This window comes from Drosophila willistoni (assembly GCF_018902025.1).
Source record: "Drosophila willistoni isolate 14030-0811.24 chromosome XL unlocalized genomic scaffold, UCI_dwil_1.1 Seg142, whole genome shotgun sequence".
NCBI classification, from domain to species: domain Eukaryota; kingdom Metazoa; phylum Arthropoda; class Insecta; order Diptera; family Drosophilidae; genus Drosophila; species Drosophila willistoni.
Genome location: NW_025814053.1, coordinates 5454903 through 5476630, shown reverse-complemented (window position 1 = coordinate 5476630; position 21728 = coordinate 5454903). Strand labels below are relative to the sequence as shown.

The 21728-nt window shown below is 36.9% G+C and overlaps 3 protein-coding genes and 1 long non-coding RNA gene across 8 annotated transcripts; 1 reads left to right on the top strand and 3 right to left on the bottom strand.

Annotated features, from left to right (window-relative positions):
* Positions 1–1571: 1571 nt before the first annotated feature.
* On the bottom strand, positions 1572–4138 carry LOC6644686 (ras-related protein Rab-40C). 5 transcript variants are annotated; one of them, XM_047011509.1, is made up of 5 exons: positions 4002–4108; positions 2815–2960; positions 2486–2715; positions 2203–2425; positions 1572–2100 (listed from the first exon to the last, which is right to left on the bottom strand). In XM_047011509.1, the coding sequence occupies exons 2-5, from the start codon at positions 2936–2938 to the stop codon at positions 1883–1885; spliced, it is 795 nt and encodes a 264-aa protein (XP_046867465.1). In that variant the 5' UTR covers positions 2939–2960; positions 4002–4108; the 3' UTR covers positions 1572–1882. The 5 variants fall into 5 exon arrangements, with proteins under 5 accessions (XP_046867465.1, XP_023032747.1, XP_046867466.1 ...); XM_023176979.2 differs by having other exon boundaries at positions 4017–4108; XM_047011510.1 differs by lacking the exon at positions 4002–4108 and adding an exon at positions 3515–3616.
* Positions 4139–4478: 340 nt separating this feature from the next.
* On the bottom strand, positions 4479–5625 carry LOC6644687 (casein kinase I). Its single transcript, XM_023176978.2, has 2 exons — positions 4694–5625; positions 4479–4608 (listed from the first exon to the last, which is right to left on the bottom strand). The coding sequence occupies exons 1-2, from the start codon at positions 5451–5453 to the stop codon at positions 4550–4552; spliced, it is 819 nt and encodes a 272-aa protein (XP_023032746.1). The 5' UTR covers positions 5454–5625; the 3' UTR covers positions 4479–4549.
* Positions 5626–5822: 197 nt separating this feature from the next.
* Positions 5823–21402, top strand: LOC6644732 (myosin-G heavy chain). The gene is made up of 6 exons (XM_015177944.3): positions 5823–7258; positions 8073–8348; positions 19502–19714; positions 19790–19872; positions 20890–21005; positions 21084–21402. The coding sequence occupies exons 1-6, from the start codon at positions 6678–6680 to the stop codon at positions 21330–21332; spliced, it is 1518 nt and encodes a 505-aa protein (XP_015033430.2). The 5' UTR covers positions 5823–6677; the 3' UTR covers positions 21333–21402.
* On the bottom strand, positions 14271–15782 carry LOC124460520. The gene is made up of 4 exons (XR_006954433.1): positions 15452–15782; positions 15010–15347; positions 14805–14890; positions 14271–14719 (listed from the first exon to the last, which is right to left on the bottom strand). It is a non-coding gene; the product is annotated as an uncharacterized LOC124460520 (long non-coding RNA).
* Positions 21403–21728: the final 326 nt, after the last annotated feature.

Genomic DNA, 21728 nt, shown 5'->3' with positions numbered 1-21728 from the left:
AAATAAATATATAAACGTAAAGATGTATTGGAATAATTTGAATTTGATTAACAAACAATCGAGATCGGGGGGCTTATGTATTGTGTAAAAAGTCGCTGCGAATTCAAAATGAAATCGAGCCTTCTTTTTTCTTCTGCATAATTTAGTGACCAATTAAAATATTTAAATAATATTACAATATCAAATTGGGTTTTCAGTCAAGCAATTAATCAAAAACAAATATAAACGATCTGTCTGTTTGGAGAAGGGAGTGCGGGGGCTAATTGGGGCAGGTTAAGCGAGTTGGCTGGTGGGGGAAAAATATCTTAAGATTTTAAGCCCTTTTCATAATGTTTTTCTTTGAATGTTTTCTTTTGCTTGCTTCAATTAATAATATTTCCAAAAATGAAAACAGAAACTTAACGATGGCTCACTTTCTAGTTTACTTCTGATCCATAAAAAGATCTCCTCTATTAGCTTTCAGGTTATAACTTATAAGAAAAAATTCTATCAGGCAATCGACTTTATCTTTTATAACGCTTAGCCTATCACACAGTCGCTTGACAAGCTATATCTTGGTAATTTCTCCTCCGATTTACTTCAACATTCGCAATATATCACATGAAGAAATTGAGATGAGATATGAAGAAATTGAGATAACTCCATACTTAATTCCGTATAAATCTTTTCTTTATCCTTTCTTCTATATCTATCCCTTTTTTGTTTAAACACTATCAAAATCGGTTTACTTTTACTTAGCTTGTAGAAATTATTGAAAGACGTTTGTTTATAAAGGAAATTTTCAATTTCAGTAGAAAACTTTCACTGAGTTTTATAGGAACAGAGATATTACTGATTTGATCAAGCTTTTATATATTTATATATCTTAGTTATCAGCATGTGTTTTTTTCATGTTTTTTTGTTTCCAAGTTCCAATTTTTGAAGTAATATAGATTTTTGTTATATAAATGTATGTGCGTGTTTGCGTGTGTATTTTGTGTATTAACAAAGTCAACTTTCACTTTATGAAAATGAAAGGGACAGCTATAGTCCTATGTAAACAACGAGAAATACACAAAACACAAAAGATGCGCATCATAAACATATTTTTATCACCTTAAAAGGTTTTCAACTTCTTGATTTAGTTATATTATCAAAACTTCCAATTCTCCGCTCACAAATATACGATTATTTCCAAATAGCTTCTGTAAAGGACTCGATTTCGTAGAGGAGAAAGAAAACACACAAAAACAATAATATAGTTTGATTTTTAAGTTTTAGTTTCTTCCCCTCATTCATCAATTTTCTTCATAATCATTATAATTATAGTTTTGTTTTTAAATTACATACATAATTCTAAGAATATTCAAGAATTTCTTATAAAAACCAACGAAAAAAAAGTGTTTTATGTTATTAGAATTATGCAAACAATAATAATAATAATAATAATAATAGAAATTAACAACATTATTTAGTAATGCAAATAAAAAAAAAAACATTAATCCATAGATGGGGAAATTAAATTTTTTATAAAAATAATATAAAATAAATATATTAATGCTGATGGCGAATTTTTAATTAAGTAAAAAAACAAGAGAAATAAAAATAAAACTATAGAGACAAAATACTAAGCAATGCATGAGAGAGAGTGAGAAAGAATGCGTTAGAGTAAGAGGGCGAATGAAAAGTGTCTTGTGTATGTGTGTGTGGGTGTGTGTTAGCCTAAGAGTAGTAAAGTATATCTTTCATTCTCATCTCATCATGTCAGTTAATCATTGTTATCGTTATCATTATATATCATTATCATTATTGTTATCATTATCATTAGATTCAGGCTGTTGCGTAGGCAAATGATGATTCCTTGTATGCAAAGGACATAACCATTACCTACAGGCCCCAGCAATCACGCGATTGTACAACTATTTCGACTACTGCTCGTCGGTGTCTTGCAACGATTTCGACTCTTTGAGTTCTGTGTCAACGAATTGAAACACTGCGATGTGGTCAAGGCATATGACTTGAGTGTTGATTTCACAGACGTCGGCAGGGGTAACGAATCGATGGCATAGACACTGGTCCTACGCACAATGGTGCGACAGCAGAGCTCCTGCAGGGATAGTACTGTAATAGAGATAAGCATTGCGTAGTATTTCACTTCTATTTTCGTAATATTTGTAGCCCAGAATGAGCAAGTCTCGTTACCTGTTCTGATCATTAACTCACCCTTATTACTGCGCCAAATGTGCTCCATGCCATTGCGATGAAGGGCCATGCGTGCCAGCTCACAGAACGATTCGCGTATATTGAAATCGCATAGTGGCGATATCTCAAAGCAGGACATATTGTTACGGGAGGCATAGGACTCGGCTTGCTTGGCAGCCACCTGACGTTTGAAGGCCAAATGTAGACGGTTGCCTACCAGGACCTTGGGTATACCAGGAGCATGCTGTGCAATAAAATACATATATAATTAGTATTGTAATTGCTTTTACTTATCATTACTCACCTCCTCGACTTCTTTGAGCCAACGATCGATGCCATCGAAGCTCCATTTATTGGTTATATCATAGACTAAAATAATACCTTGAGCACCACGTGAATATGAACGTATTATGGTACAAAAACGTCCTTGGCCGGATGTATCCCAGAGTTGTAATTTAACCCGTTTGCCCTCAAGCAATATGGTTGTGGTTTTATATGCTACCGTTTGAAGGATGTGAGAGGATGAGTGGCAATCTGAATTCGATTCTTAATTAATCATGAATTTTATGCATGTATGGATAGAAACCCCTCCCATTACCCCTCTATCAATGGTCGATCGCGTTGGATACTTACCATTATTACTGCAAAATGGACTTTCTGTGGTTGGATCCTCCAAATTCGAAAGTATCTCATGTTTGCCCACATCGCTATCGCCAACAAGGAGAACTTTCAGTAGATAATCGTAGTCTTTTGTCATGGTTCCAATACCATTAGGGGAACTATACAAAAAAGTTAAGAGAATTCAGATTAATATAGGCCTTATTATGTGAATGTTTAATAGGATATAGTTAAATTAAGGGTTTAAGGTTTAGTAAAATATCTTTCTATTCCTTCAATTGTTTTCTGATCATATTTCTAAAGAGGTGTTTGCCCTTTTAGAGATTTCTTTTCATCAGCAAACTCATGTTTAGGACTTAAAAGAAAAAGAGTCATGCAAATATAATGTTATAGCTTCATGATCAGGTTACTTTATAGACTATTGGTAACATGATCAAAAACTTGAAGATCATTTGAAATTAACATTACAGTTATTTCGTTGTAACAGCCCATTTTGCACTGTTAACATAACATTTCATAGAGAATGTTTACCTAACCGGCAAATGTTTTTTCTCGGCTTATTGCGAGATAACTCTTATTGTTTATGAATACATATACATATGTACATATAGATTGATGGATAGTGACTCATACTCCTCCCCCACTAATGCCACCGCCAACGACTCACTCACAAGCTCACTATTCCAAACAGACACACGCACACAAGTACACTTACCCATATACTTGAAAAGGAGACAAAAATTTATATATTTTGCATGTGCAAAGTCAGCGTGAATAACAAAGTTTATAGTTTCAAATGAAAAGAATTAAAGAAAATTCATAGGAATTGTTTTCTCCCCATTTTTCTTCTCCCCTTTGTTTTCCTTTTTTTTGGGTGTGTTTTTGTTTTGCACGCCACAAAAACAACTGACACTCACACACACCTACACAGACATACATATATACACACGCACACATGCACCCATGCGCGAATAAGCCAATAGTGTTGGCACTATAACTTTTTTTTGTTAGCTCAGTGTAATTTAATACAACAAATAGAACGCAAATTAAACCGAGACTAAACTAGAACTCAAGTATAGCTAATTCGTATATAATTATATAACTTTCTCATTCCAAATAAGAAAAGCAAAAAGAGAGAGTATTCGATATAGTTATTATTTTTAGCCTTTGTTTTTTTTTAAGCCCAACACTATTGCACCTACCAAAAAAAAACTTACTGAAAGTGAATATTTTGCGCATTTACTTTTTTTTGAGATTGCAGTAAAAATTTAACTCATTTAACACAATTAAGCACTTTGCATTTGTTTTTAAACATTTCACTGCAATAAATTTTTTACATTTTCCTTGTTAAGCGTTTATTTTGATTTTGTGTTGTGTGTGTTTGCGAAATTGTGGTCAATTGTCTTTGCGGTGAAATTTGTAATTTTGTATTAGGGGTGAGTTGGATGTTGTTTTTGAGAAGTGTGACCAACATTCTCGTGTTTATACTAGATGGTATTTCGTAGTATTTTAGTATTTGTTTTTTTTTTTAATTTTTGTGCTGTTTCCGTTAGAAAATTTTGATTCAATTTTAGTTTAATAGACTAAAAAATCCTTAAAATTGAAAAACCGCCAAAAAAGTAATTTCTTAGATTGTTGCACTTTGAATTTTACACAATTGGACGACCACTGTCTCCATCATCTGAGGGAAGTTTGGGTGGGAATACTTGTTTACCAGTGCCAGGATTGTTGTGACTCGTTTTAACCACTCTTAGCATTTCCCAATCGTACAAATTTTCTCTGTTAAAATACATTGACTGCGACAGGTGCCTGAAAATTGCACGTAAATAGACATAGTCCGGTTTGTCATAGAAGCCCAGGCCGCGACAATAATTCAGATACATGGTAAACTCACTGGGAATATTCTCACAGAGTCGTTCATTGCTAATTGATTGCTTCGTCTGCTGGATCAGTTTGTATTTCTGCTCCTTTGTCGATGCCTGCAGCCCCTGCCAAGGCAGACTGCCACGAAGAAAGTAGATAAGGACATAGCCCACAGACATAAGATCATCTCGACGCGACTGTTCCATACCATCGTGAGAGCATAAAGAGGCATAGCGCGCCGTTCCAGTTAGACCGCAGTCCTCACGATATGGTATATGAACATCGGTGCTGGGATTCCAGAATTTCTTGGCCAATCCAAAATCAATGAGAAACACCATTTTGCTCTTGCCGCCACGACCCATTACAAAATTCTCTGGCTTAATGTCGCGATGGACGAATCCGTGATTATGTACATACTCCAGGCGCTGCAGCATCTGTTCGGCTAGCATTAGAATCGTTTTCAGGGTGAAGCATCGGTGACATTTTTGAAAGAGATGCTCCAACGAGGGACCCATTAGCTCCATGACCATGGCATTAAAACTGGGCTCCTTGCAAAAGTACTTGATTTGCGGCAATCCCGGAGATGGTTGCAGAGCCTTATATACACGCCACTCGTATGCCAGGTAGGGATAACGGACACGATGGCTCTCCACCTTAATGGCCACCTTTTCGCCATTAAGGATATTGGTGCCCAGGTAAATATCACCAAATGCTCCGGCATCGAACTTATGCATAAATTTATAGCTTCCGATGGTCACATTTCGGGCTTCCTTGGCGCGCAAACGTTCCATGGTTTTGTGTCTTTTTACAAGTTTACTCAGAATTTGGCTCGCGAACACGTAAGATTTTATTTGAATATAAATAAATAATTTTCTTTTATTTGTTAAGTGACTAGTCAACGTTTCAAACAACTATGAGAATGACTATTCAACGTTTCAAACAACTATAATAATGACTAGTCAACGTTTCAAACAACTATGAAACAGTTGACTTTTAAATTCCGGGCTAGTATTTTTACATTCTTTTTGGTATTTGGTATTATTGTGCTCATCCCAACGAGGTAATACTGAGACAAAGATACACACACACACACACACACACACACAAACATGGGAACACATGCAGACACCAACAAACCCACACACACACACGCACACTAGCAAACAAAAAAACAACAGCAACAGCCGCAAACGCAACGGCAAAAACGCAGTTGAACCGCAAATTTTTAACAGAAGACAAGCCGCAAAAGTCACGAATCGGTCTAAAACGAAAGATATTGAAGTGAAAAATCGGAAAAATCAAACGAATTTATCAATCAATGTTAAAGTAAATACGGGGGAAGAACTAGAACGAAAACGAAAAAAAAAGTTCTAATAAGAAAGTATAAGTGTTCGCCATCTCGCTCTAGCTTGATGTTTTTTTTATCTCTTTTTTTGCCGTAGAGCTAATGTGTTAGAATTCAAGAAAAAATAATTTATTTTGTACTTGGTTTTTTGTTGTTGTTTTTCTTTTTTTTTTTTTGTTGCGGAAATTGAGTCTCACCGCAAAAACGTCCCTCAATGTATGTGTGTGTGAATATGTATCTGTGTGTCTCAGTGTATGTAAAGAAATGGTAGAACCGAACAGAGCAGCAGCAGCAGCAGAATAAGAAGAAGCGGCAGCAGCAACAGAGGTGGAAGAAGAAGAGCAATAAGAGCATTCGTATGCAAGAATTGTCGTCATTTGATTTTATTCTATTTGAACGTCCGGTTTAAATTCAATCAAGCGGTAAAACGTTCATAAACTCTCTTCTCCTGTGTGTTTTTGTTTATTTGTTTGTAACTGTGTGTGTGTGTGTGTCCCGTGCGTGTCCCTTGCGTTTTGTGTGCCGTTATTTAGTATCATTTCGTGAGCACCGTGAGGTGTGTGTGTGTGTCGTGTGTTACGTGATTATTGCGCGAGTGCACAGGGCCGCGTGAGTGCATTCAACTGTCTCTGTCTCTCTCTTTCTCTCTCGCGGTCACACTTACACTCACATGCTGACCCTAACCCGACCGAGTCCAGCTTCAATCGAGTCTCTGCAACAACAAAATGCTTCAACTTTGAATCTCAAGTTTGCAACACCGTTAACCGCAATGCTGGCATCCTCCTCTCCCACACCGTCAACCTCATCGCCCACCCAATCTCTAGTGGTGGAAGCCTGCGATGAGCGAACCCGTCTCTTGAGTAGCGAAGACATTACATCGACAGCTGGTAATGTTGCCGCAGCAAACGCTGTATCCTCCGACGCCGCCGCTGCCGCAAATGCCTCATCACCATCACCGCCCACAACGTTGCCACTTGTCCATACCACAACGGCCACAGCAACAACAATAACGCTGCATCCGTCCCTTAATAATAACAATAACAATGCAACGGTCCAGTTGTTGGCCAATCCAAGGACCAATAGCAACAACAACAACGATATGGCAAATTCATCGACAACGGCACAGGATAATAACATTGATGCTGGCGATGATCTGTCCAGCGATCTAAGTGATAAATTTCCACGCCCGCCCACAAATCAAAAGAAGCCCAAACTCAGTAAATTGGGCAACAAAAGTGTCGGTCTTAAACGGTAAGTGAAGAAACCCTTTGACAATCTTTAAATAAGCTTTTAATTTAAAGGACGAGAGCAATTAACAATGATAATGGTTTTTTGACGAAGAAATCGTAAACGAATCAAGAATACCATAGAAAAAATTGTTATTTAGTGGAGAATAAATCGAGATAAAAAACGATTTAAGGTTTCTTAGCGAAGAAATTCTCGGTTAATTTCGTTATCAGTATTTTTACCAATTAAGCATACAGGAATGGATATTTAGATATAAAATAAAGAAAAGTTAGGATAGAAAAACCCACAATTTGATATGATATATGATTTTTGACGAAGGAATCGGCATCCAATAGAGATTTCGAAACCAAAGCATAGTCATTTCTGTAGTGAAGCATGCCACAAGGTAATGATTCTCAGAAAACATATAGAATAAACCCCGGTTCGCCACAAAGTATGTACGTCCGATAGACGGTTTACCATAATTGTATGTATAACTTTAAGTCCTTTTATTAACTTTATTCAAAGGACCCAAAGCTTTAAGAAGAAATGTTAGCAATTTCATTCCAACTTTGCACGAGATTTGAGTTTGCTCCAGCCTCAAGTATATTTGATTAGCCAAAAGTAAGTAATCTCTTTGAGACCTTTTATCAATTTTCAAAATTCAAAGGATGTTTTACTTTTGCTGCAGCTAAGAAATCTTCCTCGTTTAAAATTTTAGTTACGTTTTTGAAATAATAAGTGAAGTTTAGTTAAAATCACAGACTTTCCCTCTGTTTTTTACATAAATCTAATATTCTTCTTTTGTTTTTTTTTTTTTAATTTAATTTGTGTACAGTGTATCCTTTGGCTCATCCAAAGGTTCCATGGTGGAGACTCTAGTATTTGAGACGCCAACGCCACTATCGGAGCATGTGGAATCGACATTTGGATTTGATGCGGCGGCAGCGGATGCCACCGCTGGTCAGCAGGCACAGCACCAGCAACAGCAGCAGCACTCATCATCATCATCTACGGCCTCACATTTACCGCTAGTCAACAATAGCAGCAGCAGCAGCTATGGTGACTATGCAAAAGTGAATATGGATGACAGCGGCATTGAGGTTCAAGAAGAGTGAGTATCATCAAAAGCCCCCATCTCCCCCATCTAATCTAACTAATTTACTAATGATAGAATGGGGAGAGGAAAGAACTAAGAAATCAGATTTCTAGCCTAAATGCCATAAAAACACATAAACTAATGAATCAAACCAAACCTTTATTATATACTCTTGCCTTTGGGTAGCTATCATTCACCTGCTGCTAATGATGTTGATGATGCCACCAAGTTGTTATATAATATAATAATAAAAAGGAATGTAGCATGGGTTCGAATTCCTAAAGAAAAAAGAGAGAAGTACTTTAGACTGAAGCTTAGTTTCCTGTTTCTGGCGATCCAATTTCGCTAACAACTGACTACTACTAAAAGTTCCCAGGAAAATGGCTCAAAAACAACATTCCTCTTGTTACTCTGCACTACACAGCATTCCTGAAGTTCATTCAGGCAGTGAGAGTTGACTGCACAAAGAGTATATAGGCATTCGGTGTATTAATGTTAACTTCCGGTTTCTTCTTCTGTTTTTTTATGATGTACCTACTCTAAAATTGTAACAGTTGGTTGTTGTTACTGTTGTTGCTTATTGTTTTCGGTACGCGTACGCGTAGATATGTTTATAGTTGAAGTAAGCCTACTTTTACCTCATTAAAAATTCCGACATTAAATGACTTTTTGGCTGCGCTTTCACTAAAAACAATAGTGGGCCTAAACACTAAGCTCTAAGCCCAAAAGCAAAAGTAGAATTAGCCAGACTGACGCCACCATGATCCATCCATCCTCATTCACATCATCATCATTATCCAACCTAAATAACATGCAATGAACTTTGTGCCGAAAAAAAAAACCGAAATGTATTTAAATCGATAATTAACAGAAACTTGAGTGAGTTTCCTATATATTTTCATTTCGGGGCTTTAGTTTTTTGCGATAAGGCACACGAACGGCGGTTCTGTTTACCAATTGTGATACATTGTATTGTTTATGTATTGTACATTCCCCCCCAAAGCCAAACCTCAATCATCCCCCCAAAACGTTCTTTCCCCCTTTTTTTTGTTTTCGTTAAAAGTCCACTCCCTTAAAATTGGTAAACATTTTGGCCAACCTCCCCGAAGACCAAAGAGAGAAGATATATAAACGACTTTCAACTTCAAATTGGAGTTTTTTGAAAATGCGCCGGCGCTGCAGCTCGGGAATACCGTTAAACTACACTTCGTCTTTGGCTTGATTACATAATGACTGTGGTCGTCGTCGTTTGTGTCAGCTGTCTCTATCTCCCTCTCTCTTTGTGTGTGTGTGTGCATTTTAAACCATAATGTTTGTAGGTCAACTTCATTTGGTGGTTGTTGACCCACATCTTTTTCGGTTGCATTTCGTTGTATCACTTCGTATCTAATATAAATATACATACATACATATATATGCCGCACCCAGAGCACATACAGCGCTGGAAGCCCCTACACACACACACACGGACACACACACACACACACGGACACAAAAACTGTCATCAAAAGCGATTCATCGATAACAGACACACACGCCCACCCAAGCTCTTAAGCTGAGTAATCGAATAGGCTTATCGTTTCGGAACAGACACCAACGCGCCAAAAAACTTTTGACAAATTTGTTAAAGAAAGATTAATTAATAATTCCAATTATGAATCCCATGTATTTAGAAATCATAATTCATTTCAATACTTATATAAACTTCTTAAAACATATTAGGTCTAGCAAAAATGAATTCGCTATGAAAGAAGAAACTTTCCTTATGATCAAAAAAGTTGTTATTAGATAATAGATCATATCTTTTCTATATTATAAAAAAATTGTTCTGTCAGCATGGTTTCTATGAGATAGATATAGGAAAACTACTTTGAAAAGAAAGTAAACAATGAATTAGATATAGTAGGGGTTAATTTAAAGAAAATATACATATATAAATATATAAACCTATTATATTGAAAACGTTTCAAGGAAGTATCCTTGTTCTTGAGAATCCTTGTGAAATTCGTCTCCTCTCCTGTCCCAACCAAATTTCGATATACAAGACTGATTTTATATCCTTAAATTATCGTTTTCCAAAGTATCAGCCGAAAAACTGTTGGTATACTATTTATTTGTTCAATTTGGCTTTTGATATTGAGACTTATTCTTCCAAGAAAGTTTGTCGTTCCCATTAGGGATCATCCGAAATGCTCAGCCAAAACAAAAAGTGAAGGGTATCTAAAGATGTACTAACTATTTTGTTTTTCCCATTTTAGATTTTGATCTTTTATTTCTTTTTGTGCAAAAAACTAAAGTAACATGCTATTCATTTTGTTAAATTTTGGTTTCTTTTTTGTTAGTTAGATTAAGCTACACCACACACACACACACACACACACATGTACATTCACATTTCTTCGACCTTTCTATTGGTGTGTGTGTTTGTGTGTGTGCAGAGAGCTTTAATTTGCCAATGGAGCGAGCGTGAAACGTGATGTCATCAGCTTTTTCGAGCTTGAGCTAATGCGACACTTGCTCTATAGAATAGAACTTTCTTTCTACATTTACAGTTAGTTCGTTAGTTAGCTTTATTCAGCCATGTTTAAGCTGAAGAATACCCTACTTTCAACCGTTATTGTATAATAAAAGATAGAGCAAAAGGTGATGATGGGGGTCTTAGTTAGAGGCAGCTCAACAGCTGGTCAAAACGACATGACATGACATGACATGATTTTTTGTTGTCTTTCAAGTGTGCGCTAGATACATATGTACATGCACGAATGAAATTCGATCGCCTTGATATGTATGTATGTACATATGTAGGCACCTATGATAAGTATCCCATTGCCAGGCCCCATCTCCACCTCATCTGTTTTATACTGTATTGTGAAAGTACATCTCGAACTGCTGTCAGTCAAGTTTCAATTGATTTTCCGGTACCCACGGCCAGGCACAGTACGGTGGTCTGTCTGGCTCGGCCTGGGCCTGGGCCTGGGCATGGGCCGTCCCCGGACCGGCACACTTGACATGCATAGACAACAACGCAGACCAAAAGAGAGCGCCATCTCCCATCTCCCATGCCCATAGTCATCGTCATCATCTCATCATCCGCTTCGTTCCGTTCCATTCGCATTCACATTTACATTCAACGTGAGCTTTAAGGCCCATTGTCACATTGTTTGTAATGTTAACGGTAATTGTGTGTTGCCGCCTGCCACTGCCGTTGGTCAGCAGCAGCAGCGATTGACAGCGGTATATAATTGTTGTTCTTTTTTGTTTTTCCTTCCCCCTTCGTTCCGTAACGACCAACCGCAGTGGGGGTCACAGTGGTATCTAACCAGCTTCAATCATAAAGATAAGATCACTGGATGATCTACATATAAAGTAATTCATATTACAGGTTGGATAATCTTTTTTTCTTTTGGTGTGATTTCCCTAGATTTAACAACGTTATCTTTACGATTCAAAGATAAATTTTATCAAGTGAGGAAAAAAAAATAAAAAGTATTCTATTTGAACTGCTGCTATACTTTTTTTACACTCTCTCACTTTCATTCAATTGAAATTAGCATAGCAAAGCTTTAGAAGCATTTTTCTTATCAATTTGCATAGGTACTTGGTCTATATTTAGCAAAGTTCTTTATCAATGAAACAAACAATTTGTATAAAAAGCAATTTTTAGTTTTGGTTCCACTGTAAGTCAGTCAGTCAGTCAGCCCTATTACCTATTTACGTGGAATATGGAGGGGACATGGGGCAAGGGGGGCAGAGTGAGGGTACAGGAGGGTGGCATCAAAAAATGCCTATTGAAGTCTCAGCGGTGTGTGTGTGCGTGAATTTGTGAGTGTGTGTGTGTGTGTGTGAGCGTTCTAAATAGTTTTTGTGTGGCGGCGGCGACGGCGGCATAGTCGACTACAACAATAGAATATACTTTGGGGCCATGGCCCCACCACTTCCCTTACCCCCGCCTGCAGCATCATTTTTTTTAATTTTTTTGTTTTTTTTTTTTTTGATTTTTAGTTGTGGTGTGCCGGCGACCACTGTGCCAGTTAGCCGCTGTGTGTTGCCCCTTCTCCACCTGCCCCTACCCCTCTCTCTTTCTCACTGCCCCTATCCCCCCACTCTTCTTGTCATATCTGTCAGTTGGCAACCCTGTTCCATCAGCTCCCCACACTGCCGCAAACATTTATGTTGCTCCCGTTTTGATTCCCCTGCTAATGCTGATGTTTTGTTGCTTTTGTTGTTGTTGTTGTAGATGTTCTTTATCTATTTCCATTTATCACTCATCCTCAGCTTCTTGTTCTTGTTGTTGTTGTTGTTCTTGTTCTTGTTCTGCTCCCCATATGTATTTATTTTGTACCTTTTATGTAGTTATGTGTTTATGTTTTTCTCTTCATCTTCTTTAGCTTTTTGTTATTATTTTTTATTTTCGTTCTGTGTATAACATTATGAGAGAGTTAAGTTGTTTCTCTCGCGCGCTCTCTCTCTCTCTCTCTCGCTCTCACTCTATCATTCTCTCATTGGGGCTAACTCCCTTCATATTACTTTGCATTTTTGAGAGTGCGCAAAAACAAAAACAAATGATGTCATATTTGTTGGTTTTTACAACGTTGCCAGATGTGGCTTAGTTTTTTTTTTTTCATTTTGATTGTTGTTTGTTTGTTGTTCTTATTACACACACTTTTGTTGTGCCTGTTGTTATTGTTGCTATTGCGCACATCTTTTACAACCAACAAAAGCCAGCAAAAACAACGACGCAAAAAACAAAAAATTCACGGTATATGTATATAATATGTGCACAGTGAATCTATAAAGTAAATGGACAAACAAAATTGAATGGTTATCAATTAGAAAAATATATTTGCGATATCTTAATCATACAAATTGTTGCCCATAAGTATGCTATGAAATATTTTATGGAGTGTATCTCAGATAGTTAGAAAAGAAGGATGGAAATTTTACCTGGCCGAAAACACTGCGAGTTGACTGTATGTGTCAATGGGGCTTTTTGTTTCCATTATTATTCAGTTTCTGATCTTTTGGCTTTTATTGTAACAGCTGCCGAAAATCTGTAGGAAATTTCGCCGGGTCTGTCTTTTGTTTGTTTTTGTTTGGCGCGCAATTTTTTGGCAATACAATACAGAGGAGAAGTGAGAGGGAGAAGGTGAGGCTGGCAAAATACAGGAAATGCATGAAAAATTTGGAAAAACTTTTTGTTTTCATCTGAAAATAGAACGCATTAAAATCATTTTCATTCAACATCACGTATCTACATACGTCACCGGGGAACTGCAAAACAAATCAAAAAAATCAACAAAATATGCTTTGCTAATCCCAAAACAAAATCTATTTAAAAGAGGTGAAAATCATATAGGAACATAAAATAAAGTTTGGCACAAACATCAGACTACAAGATGCTATATGGTCGGCTTCAAATTTTTGGATAATTTGAGACCTTTTGGAGGGCGGAGGAGGACGTTATAATTTATTTAAATATAGGTATGATTGGATTTTTGGGATTTCTTTTCTCTTGTCATGCATGGATGGAACGAAAATTCTTTCACATATTTATGCCAGAAATAAAAAAAATGTCTATATCATCTTTACACAGGTGCAAAGAATTGTTGCTTGAAAGACTCGATTTCAAGATACCACACATTTCATAGAACAAATATTAAAAAAAAAATTTTATTTTAAAGTATTTGTAGACTTATACTTAATGTAAATAAAAATGGATTTTAATCTTATTTTTCCTCCCTCCCTTTATATACATAATTTTAATGTTAAAATCCTTGTATAAGCTATAGAAATGTTGGAAGCAATTATCCAGAAATTATCTTAAAAGCTTAGTTTATTGTGATGATCAGGAAATTATATCCCATATATCCCACTTTATGCGTTTTCGCGACTAAAATTCTACATCCAAAGCCAATTTCCCACTCCATCTTGAAGTTTGTTTTATTTTTTATTCCATATTATAATGTAGTTTAAATATGAATATACGATCTTACAATTATATTAAATGGTTCAATTTAAACTTGCTTGGTCAAAAGTATATATAAAAGTATGTATATTCCCCCAACTTGCAAAGTGTTTGAATGAATTGGGTATATCCCACATTGTGTTAGGGTACATAAACAGTTGAATTGACCAACAATCTGGTAACGCCAAAAAGCCCCCACATCCACTGGGCATGAACTTCAAAAGCGGAGAGAGAACGCTTCTCTCTCCTCTCTCTCTCTCTCTCAAATGCGCTGTCCGCTCCTGCAAACATTTTGTGAGAGCGCCGAGTCGCGTGTGCTTGCTTCTCCATGTGTGTGTGTGTGTGTGTTTTGTATCTTTTACTTTTTAGCAGCAAGCATCGTCAAACAGTCAGGCAGTCAGTTATAGCTAGGCAAACGCAGCTACAGCGCCAAGGCAGCAGCGAATAAGAAATAAATAAATAGAAAATAATAATAAAACAACAACAACCGTAAACTGCGCGCTTACCTCTATTCCACAGTATATTCTGCTATTTTTTTCCGTGATTGTTGTTCAATTGAAAACGCGCGTAGTAATTTAATCCAGCAGATGTCCTATTAAAAAGTGCGTGCAATAAAAGTAATATACAAATTTGTGCTAAACAAAATAATAAAAAAAATTAAAGGAAAAAAAAGAGCCACAAGAAAAGAAGTTAGTTATAGTTAACCGTTACCTTGCCATTTCAATACGCAGAAAGAGTCAATTGTGCGTGCCGAAGAGAGCAAGCACTGGGCACACACACACACACACACACATACAAAGTGTGTTCCAGAGTGCGTTTGTGTGTGTGTGTGTGGTGGGGGCGGGAGAACTACTCAATCAGTGAGGGAGAGCGCGAGAGTGAGAAAGAGAGCGCTCGTAAGGGAGTGGGTGAGAGAGGCAAGTGCAAGTGGTTGGTCGGTCGGTCGGTGTATTGGGTGGGTGTGCTGCTTGCACCACCACCACAAACACCAACACCTACTCCTCCCTCTCCACGCTCAGCCTTCCCACTATTCAATGTGTATCAGAGCTCTGCACAAAAATTTAAATGCCAAATGAAATTTTAAAACAATGTGAAAGTCAATTTTTTTTATTTTTTTTGTTTTATTTTTTTGCCTATTGCCTGCCTGCCGTACCGTTGCTCTGTGGTAGTAGTTGTTGTTGTTGTTGGTTTTGTTGTGTGTGTTCCATGGTGGGATGCGCACAAGTGAGTTCATCGCAAAAAATAATACACACACACACACATAGGCACACATACATATACACAGAGAGTGTGACCCGCTGTGTGCCTCCACCCTCCCCTCGGCCGGCCCCCGCTACCTCCAACGAACGCAATTAAAATACATTGCCTCTCTCTTTCTCTCTCTGTGTCTATTGCTCTTTTTCTTTCTCTCTGTACAGCGGTTGTGTGTATCTGTATCCGTGTGTGTGTTTGTGTGTTAAAATAGTGCCTTGTTTGTACATAAATTAGTTTGAAACTTATTTATATATATATTCACTTATATGGTGTATATTATACAATATATGTTTATATATATAAATATATATCTCGTCATGTCTATGTGCGACTGTGTGCGAGTGTGTGTGTGTCTGTGTGTTGCTGAAATTATAAAATCAAATGCCGCCAACAACAACCGAGTTATTAGAGATGAGCGCGTGATAAATGGATTGCCTCACTCGTGACCTACAATAACATAAGAAAGGTGAAAAACCTGTTCACCTGTTACCATATGGAAACTTTAGGCAACTTAATACAATATATAAGTCTTATCAAACCTACCACAATTCGTAAGCTAAAATGCCCCCAAAAGTAGGCTCTATAAATGAAAATTATTTAGAGGGAGGGAGAGAGAGTAATGTTGTCTTTCTCAATATTTTTGTGTTTAATTTCAATGGAAATTCGTATTAAAGTCATTGTCTTTCCTTTTATATTCCCTTATCTACGTAACTGTATCATAATGTTTCATTTATAAGGGCACTTCCTTGCTAAAATGAGGTCCTTGATCACTAATTCGGCCTAAACTGCAATAAATTCTCAATTAGTTATTTATTGGGGGATCTAAATATAGGGGATCAGAATATATAAGAAGGGAAATCCGCTTTTACGAGTTTAAGAGCTAAAATATCGAAAATGTGCAACCTTTCCTCCATCGATTGCTTCCTTGTTTCAGTGAGGATCGCTTTTGCATAGTTTTTTTTTTTTTGAATTGGATCATTCACTCACGCTGCTGACGTACTCACGCTCTCCTCTAAACGCGTTTCGTCCCGCTGCTGCTGCGTTTTTTTCTTTTTGAAGGCTTATGTTTATTGGCCAATTTTCAAGTGCAAAAATTCAATTAACATTTTCAGTAGGTGTTTTTTTTCTCTTAGTAATTTCTTCTATTTTTCATGCTCTCTGTTATTTAATGATTGTTTGCTTGCGGGTGGGGCAGCAGCACACACACACACCCACACACACACACACAGACATGCGTTTAATTTGTTAAATTAATTTTGCGTCTTCACACTCTTGCTCTCATTTCTGCTTGTTCTGCTTCCTCTTGCCTCTGGCCTGGCCTGGCCTGGCCTGTGGCTGACCAACTAATTGAAAATGCGTCGCCGTGAATGCCTCTGCCTCTGCCGACTGGACTGACTGGCTCGCTGGCTGACCGGCTGTTTGCCCTGGCCCTTGCCAACTTGCCAATGTGGTAGTAGTAGTGTTAAAAAGAGAATTGGCAACAAGTTTTGGAAGTAAAGTTTATGAGTGTTAACCCTTAATCCCCCCGTATGCCCCCTTTCCGACCCTTCTGGCTGTTCTTTGTTTTACGAGACTCTCGAGACAAGCAGTAACAAGATGAAACTTGTTTTGAGCTTTGGATACCCTATAAACAAAATGACTAAAAGTAGGGTAGATTTGTACTTATCGCAGGCTCGATTTCACGCAAAGATTATCCCTATTAGAGTAGCTAGTTATTAGGCTCGATATTAATATTAACTATCTAAGTATTGGATCATATATTTTGCAAGTAGAATAATATTTGCATTTTGCATATTTGCTGACCAATTTAGTGCGGAATAAAGACACAATTGTTGGCTCAGTTGACTATGTCATTGAATGCTCTAAGATAGGTGAGAGAATTGATAGTATTATTGTTTCCTTCAAAAAAACAAAAAAAAAAAAAAACACAAATACCCACTACGAAATCCTTTCTAAAAACTGATAATTTCGCGTACAAGGCAGATTGCAGGGTATCTCTTTGGTTGGGCATTTTCAATTGTAAAGTTACTTGTACATATGTAAGTCTTGTTCTTGTTCCAGTTTGTAGATAGTTGTAGTTGTTGTTGGTGTTGTAGTTGTAGCTGTTTCGCATATCAATTTCGGCACATGACGTAATCTCTTCACATGTTCATTGGCCCAACAACAACAACAAAAACAATAAGAACAACAAGAACGGCAACATTCGAATTATGAAGTGTATTTGAAATGTAAACAGATAAAATACTCACTGAGAAGTATGTACGTACAGCAGAACGTTGACTAGAGGGAGGGGGGAGGGTAGGGAGGGACTGATCGAGGAAGGTAGAACTGAGTCTAGTCAGTTGACTTTGCCTTCGCCTTCTTCGTTTCGCTTCTCTTTGCCTCTTTAATGTGTTCAATTTATTTGATTTCAGGTTTTTGCTTTCTTTCTTTTTTGTAAATTTAAAAATAATCTCAGTCTTTGTCTACAAAGAATTTATTGGACTTCTCTTCCTCTTGTTAGGCTTTAGCTTTGTGCTTCCTCTTCATCATGAAAATGAAAGCATTTCCTTACGTATTTATCTTATATCTAAATTTATAACTTCCCCACACTAAACCCATCTCCCCTCACTTCCCCCTCATTCGCATATTCTCCACGATGAATTTTATATGACTTAAGGAAGAAATGAGTGGGCCGGGATGGGGTGGAGAGGGGGGACCTGTTCCCCCCTTTTTTCCAATTGCTCCATAAATTTCCCATGACACTAAATTAAATTAGTTTTAGTCCCCAGAAGTATGCAATGCAAATTTGTTTTGATGAGTGTTCTCGTCCTTTGGCATTGATTTTCTATAGGCAAATTGATATGTATTTTGGAAACATCTCAAAGAATTTAAAAAAGGACAGCTAAAAAATTACTAAATTATGAGTAATCTGACAGAAACAGAGGATAGTTGGGAAATTTAAGTCAAATGAAGATCAAATTGATATTTCTCCTTTAAATCCATCTTTGGATTAAATAGACTAGACATCAACTAAAGTCAAATTCAATACCAAATTGACACTTTATTTTCATAGCTTTATCTGGCAAAATATTTGTTTACCCAAAACCGAAGTAAACATTGGAAAATGTATAAGATTGGGACAACAAAACAAACATCAATCTTATTTTGAATATCAAACACGTCAATTTTCATGAGTTTTGTAAATTGTTAACACAAAATTATAAAATATTGGTATATTTTTAACGCGACACGAAAACAAAAAGGATACAAAATGAATAAACAAGAAACCAAGAAAGCAATTCCTAAGAAATGTTCAAATCGAACAGTGGGCCAAATGAAAATTCAAGCAAATTCACCGAAACCCAAGTCAAAATTGTATGAGAAAAAGATATATACAAATAATGGCATATCGATAATCATTTCATCTATCGGCGGGAGGTGTCAATAGCCGGTCAGACAGCCTTTAGCTTGTTAGTTAAATTTGGTAAAACTGGTTTCGAGTCAAGGATTGAGATGATGGAGAAGGCATGGCAGGAGGAGGAGGTGGAGGAGAAGGCGAGGCTTGATGACTGACTGACGAGATTTCAATCAATTGAATTAGAAATTGTTGAAAGCAATTGGCAAATGGCTTAATTTAATTGACATTGAATGGGAACGGGTTGAGGTTGATCATACGTCCGTCCGTCTGTCTGTTCGTCTCTCCGTACGTCCGGCCGGCCACTCGTTTCTCTATATATGTATGTGTATGTGTGTGTATGTAGATGATATCCACCATAGATGACGTACTTGTTCAACTATTTTAAGGTCACATGTTTGGCTGCGTGATTTTTTTCCAACTAATTTGAGAAAACGTATGAGAATCTGAGAATACTGGGGGAGGGAAGGAGCCGCCAAAAACTATTCTAAAACACATTTATTTGCTCATTAGATTTAATCATATATTTTCTCTCTCTATCTTGTTTTTCAGATCGGAACGTTCAATTGTGCGCGTTTCCATATACCAAAGCAGTCAACCCCAACAAATTTGTCCACCAACAGAATATTTGTTAACAAATTTTGCAGATAATCTAGATAATTCGTTTAGTAGTAGCTACAATTGTAACATAGATTTTACAACAATGTCAACGGCAGCAATGCAGCCGGCAGTGGGTCTTGGTGCTGCTTACGACCGACAGCAGAGGTAAGTAGAATGACTCCTTCAACCCCCCCACCCCAATCCGAACTAATCCAAAGTTATATCTCTCCTATTGTGCAGTACTGATTCTGGCTGGGATAATCCATTTCGCCCTGGCGGTGATCTGTCCAGAGAGGCCGATGAAATAGTCAACATGATACGTGGTAAGACTCCCTAAGAAATAAGACGATTTGGACATGTTGATGTCAACAAAAAGCACCAAAAGTCTCTCAATACATCTGAAATACTAATAGAAAATAACAAATTTATGTATTTAGTATATGCAAACGCACAATTTATTGGTTTAGAAATGTTTTAAGATAAGAACTTCGATAGATATTGATTTTAAAGTTTAATGTTTATATTCGGAATGCGATATTTTTAGAGAGGTTCCGTGAAAATTCTGTTGTGAAATGTAAATTGATAGATCTTACCCATCAGAACGAACAAGCTTAGTTATTAAAGAAAAATTATTGAAGATTGCATTAAAAAATTAAGATTTTAAGAATCTCTAAGGAGTTGTCTATAATTAATCACTTGAAAGTTTATCGAATCGAGTTGAGTCGAGTTATTTATTGACGATAAAGCAAATCAAATGAAATAGATTGCCCCTTACCCTGTGACATTTTACTCACTTTACTCTGGACAATTAGTGACAGAAATTATACACATACTCAATATTGGTCAAATATGATAAAGAAGACAGGAGAGATTTTTACTTGTTTACAGGTTTATGACATTGTCAAAAAATGGGCCCAATATTGTAATGTATAATTATAAATGTTACTAGTAGTCCCAACTTTAAACACATAAACAAAGGGCTTAATATTGTATCGTGTTATAACATATCATATTCTATATCTGTAGATATTTTTACAAATTATCAAATACTGCAATATTTATTTAAATTGTATTGTATTTAATTGTATTATACTATGTTTTCCAAAAGTAGTTCAAATGAAGATGCAGTTGAATCTTAAATCGAAAAGGCTAAACAACTTTTTCTCTCTAGATAGCTTTGAAAATATGAGAAATAAAAACGAGAAGAACTTTGCAACAAAACAAATATAAAGAAAGTTTAGAGTTAGTACCACCAATAAGGATAAAAGATCAGTTTATTTCCTATCTAGTTATGTATATATAAAAGTTGTTTACTATATATAATCTGTTTTTGTTTGCAGGTGGTAAACCCATCACACCCACAGAGGATCGTACAATAGGCAATGGTAGCGCACAACATGTTGATGATAATTGCAATGGAGGGCCAGCAGTCGGCGAGAGTGTAACCAAGACAAATGTAAGAAGAAGAAAAGGCAAATTATTGGGCCAACTTACCTATTCCACTCTCTCTCTCTCTCCCTCTCACCTGGTGTAGATCTCGCAGAATCAGGCAACAGCACAAAACGGTACAAATTCCCACGGTAATAGCAGTAAAGTGTCGGGATCCACAGCAGAAGGTGGAGCTGGAGTGACATCGTCATCAGCCAAGGGTGCTGAGAGCAATAATGGAGTCACCTCGCTGGCTCAAGTCTCAAAGCAAGTGGTACCTGGACCAACTTCGGCTAGTCATGTGGTTATCGATGAGAAGAAGAACAAGAAAAAGGGATGCTGTGTGCTGCAATAATCGACAGAAGAGCTTGAGAAATGGCGAAACAACAACAACTGGACTAATCGATGGGGTGGGCGGGGGTAGACGGGGGGTCAGCCGCTGGGGTTTTGGTCTCATGCATAGCGCGGGGGGCGATAAACGGTTGAGAAATGCTTGGAAAAGAAACAAAAACAAACAAATAACAATACGAAACGAAAAAATTGTTGCAAGCTGTTGATATTTAAATATTTCTTTTACATTTTCTATATATTTTTTTTCTTTGATTACACTTTGCTCTGCTTGTAAAAGAAAACGAAAAAACAAAACAAAAAATCAAACCAAAAGCTCTCTGACCAACAACAGAAAGATAGAAACAGAAACAGAAACAGAAACAGAATGACGAATGCTGCTTTCTCACTCGAACTCAATGTG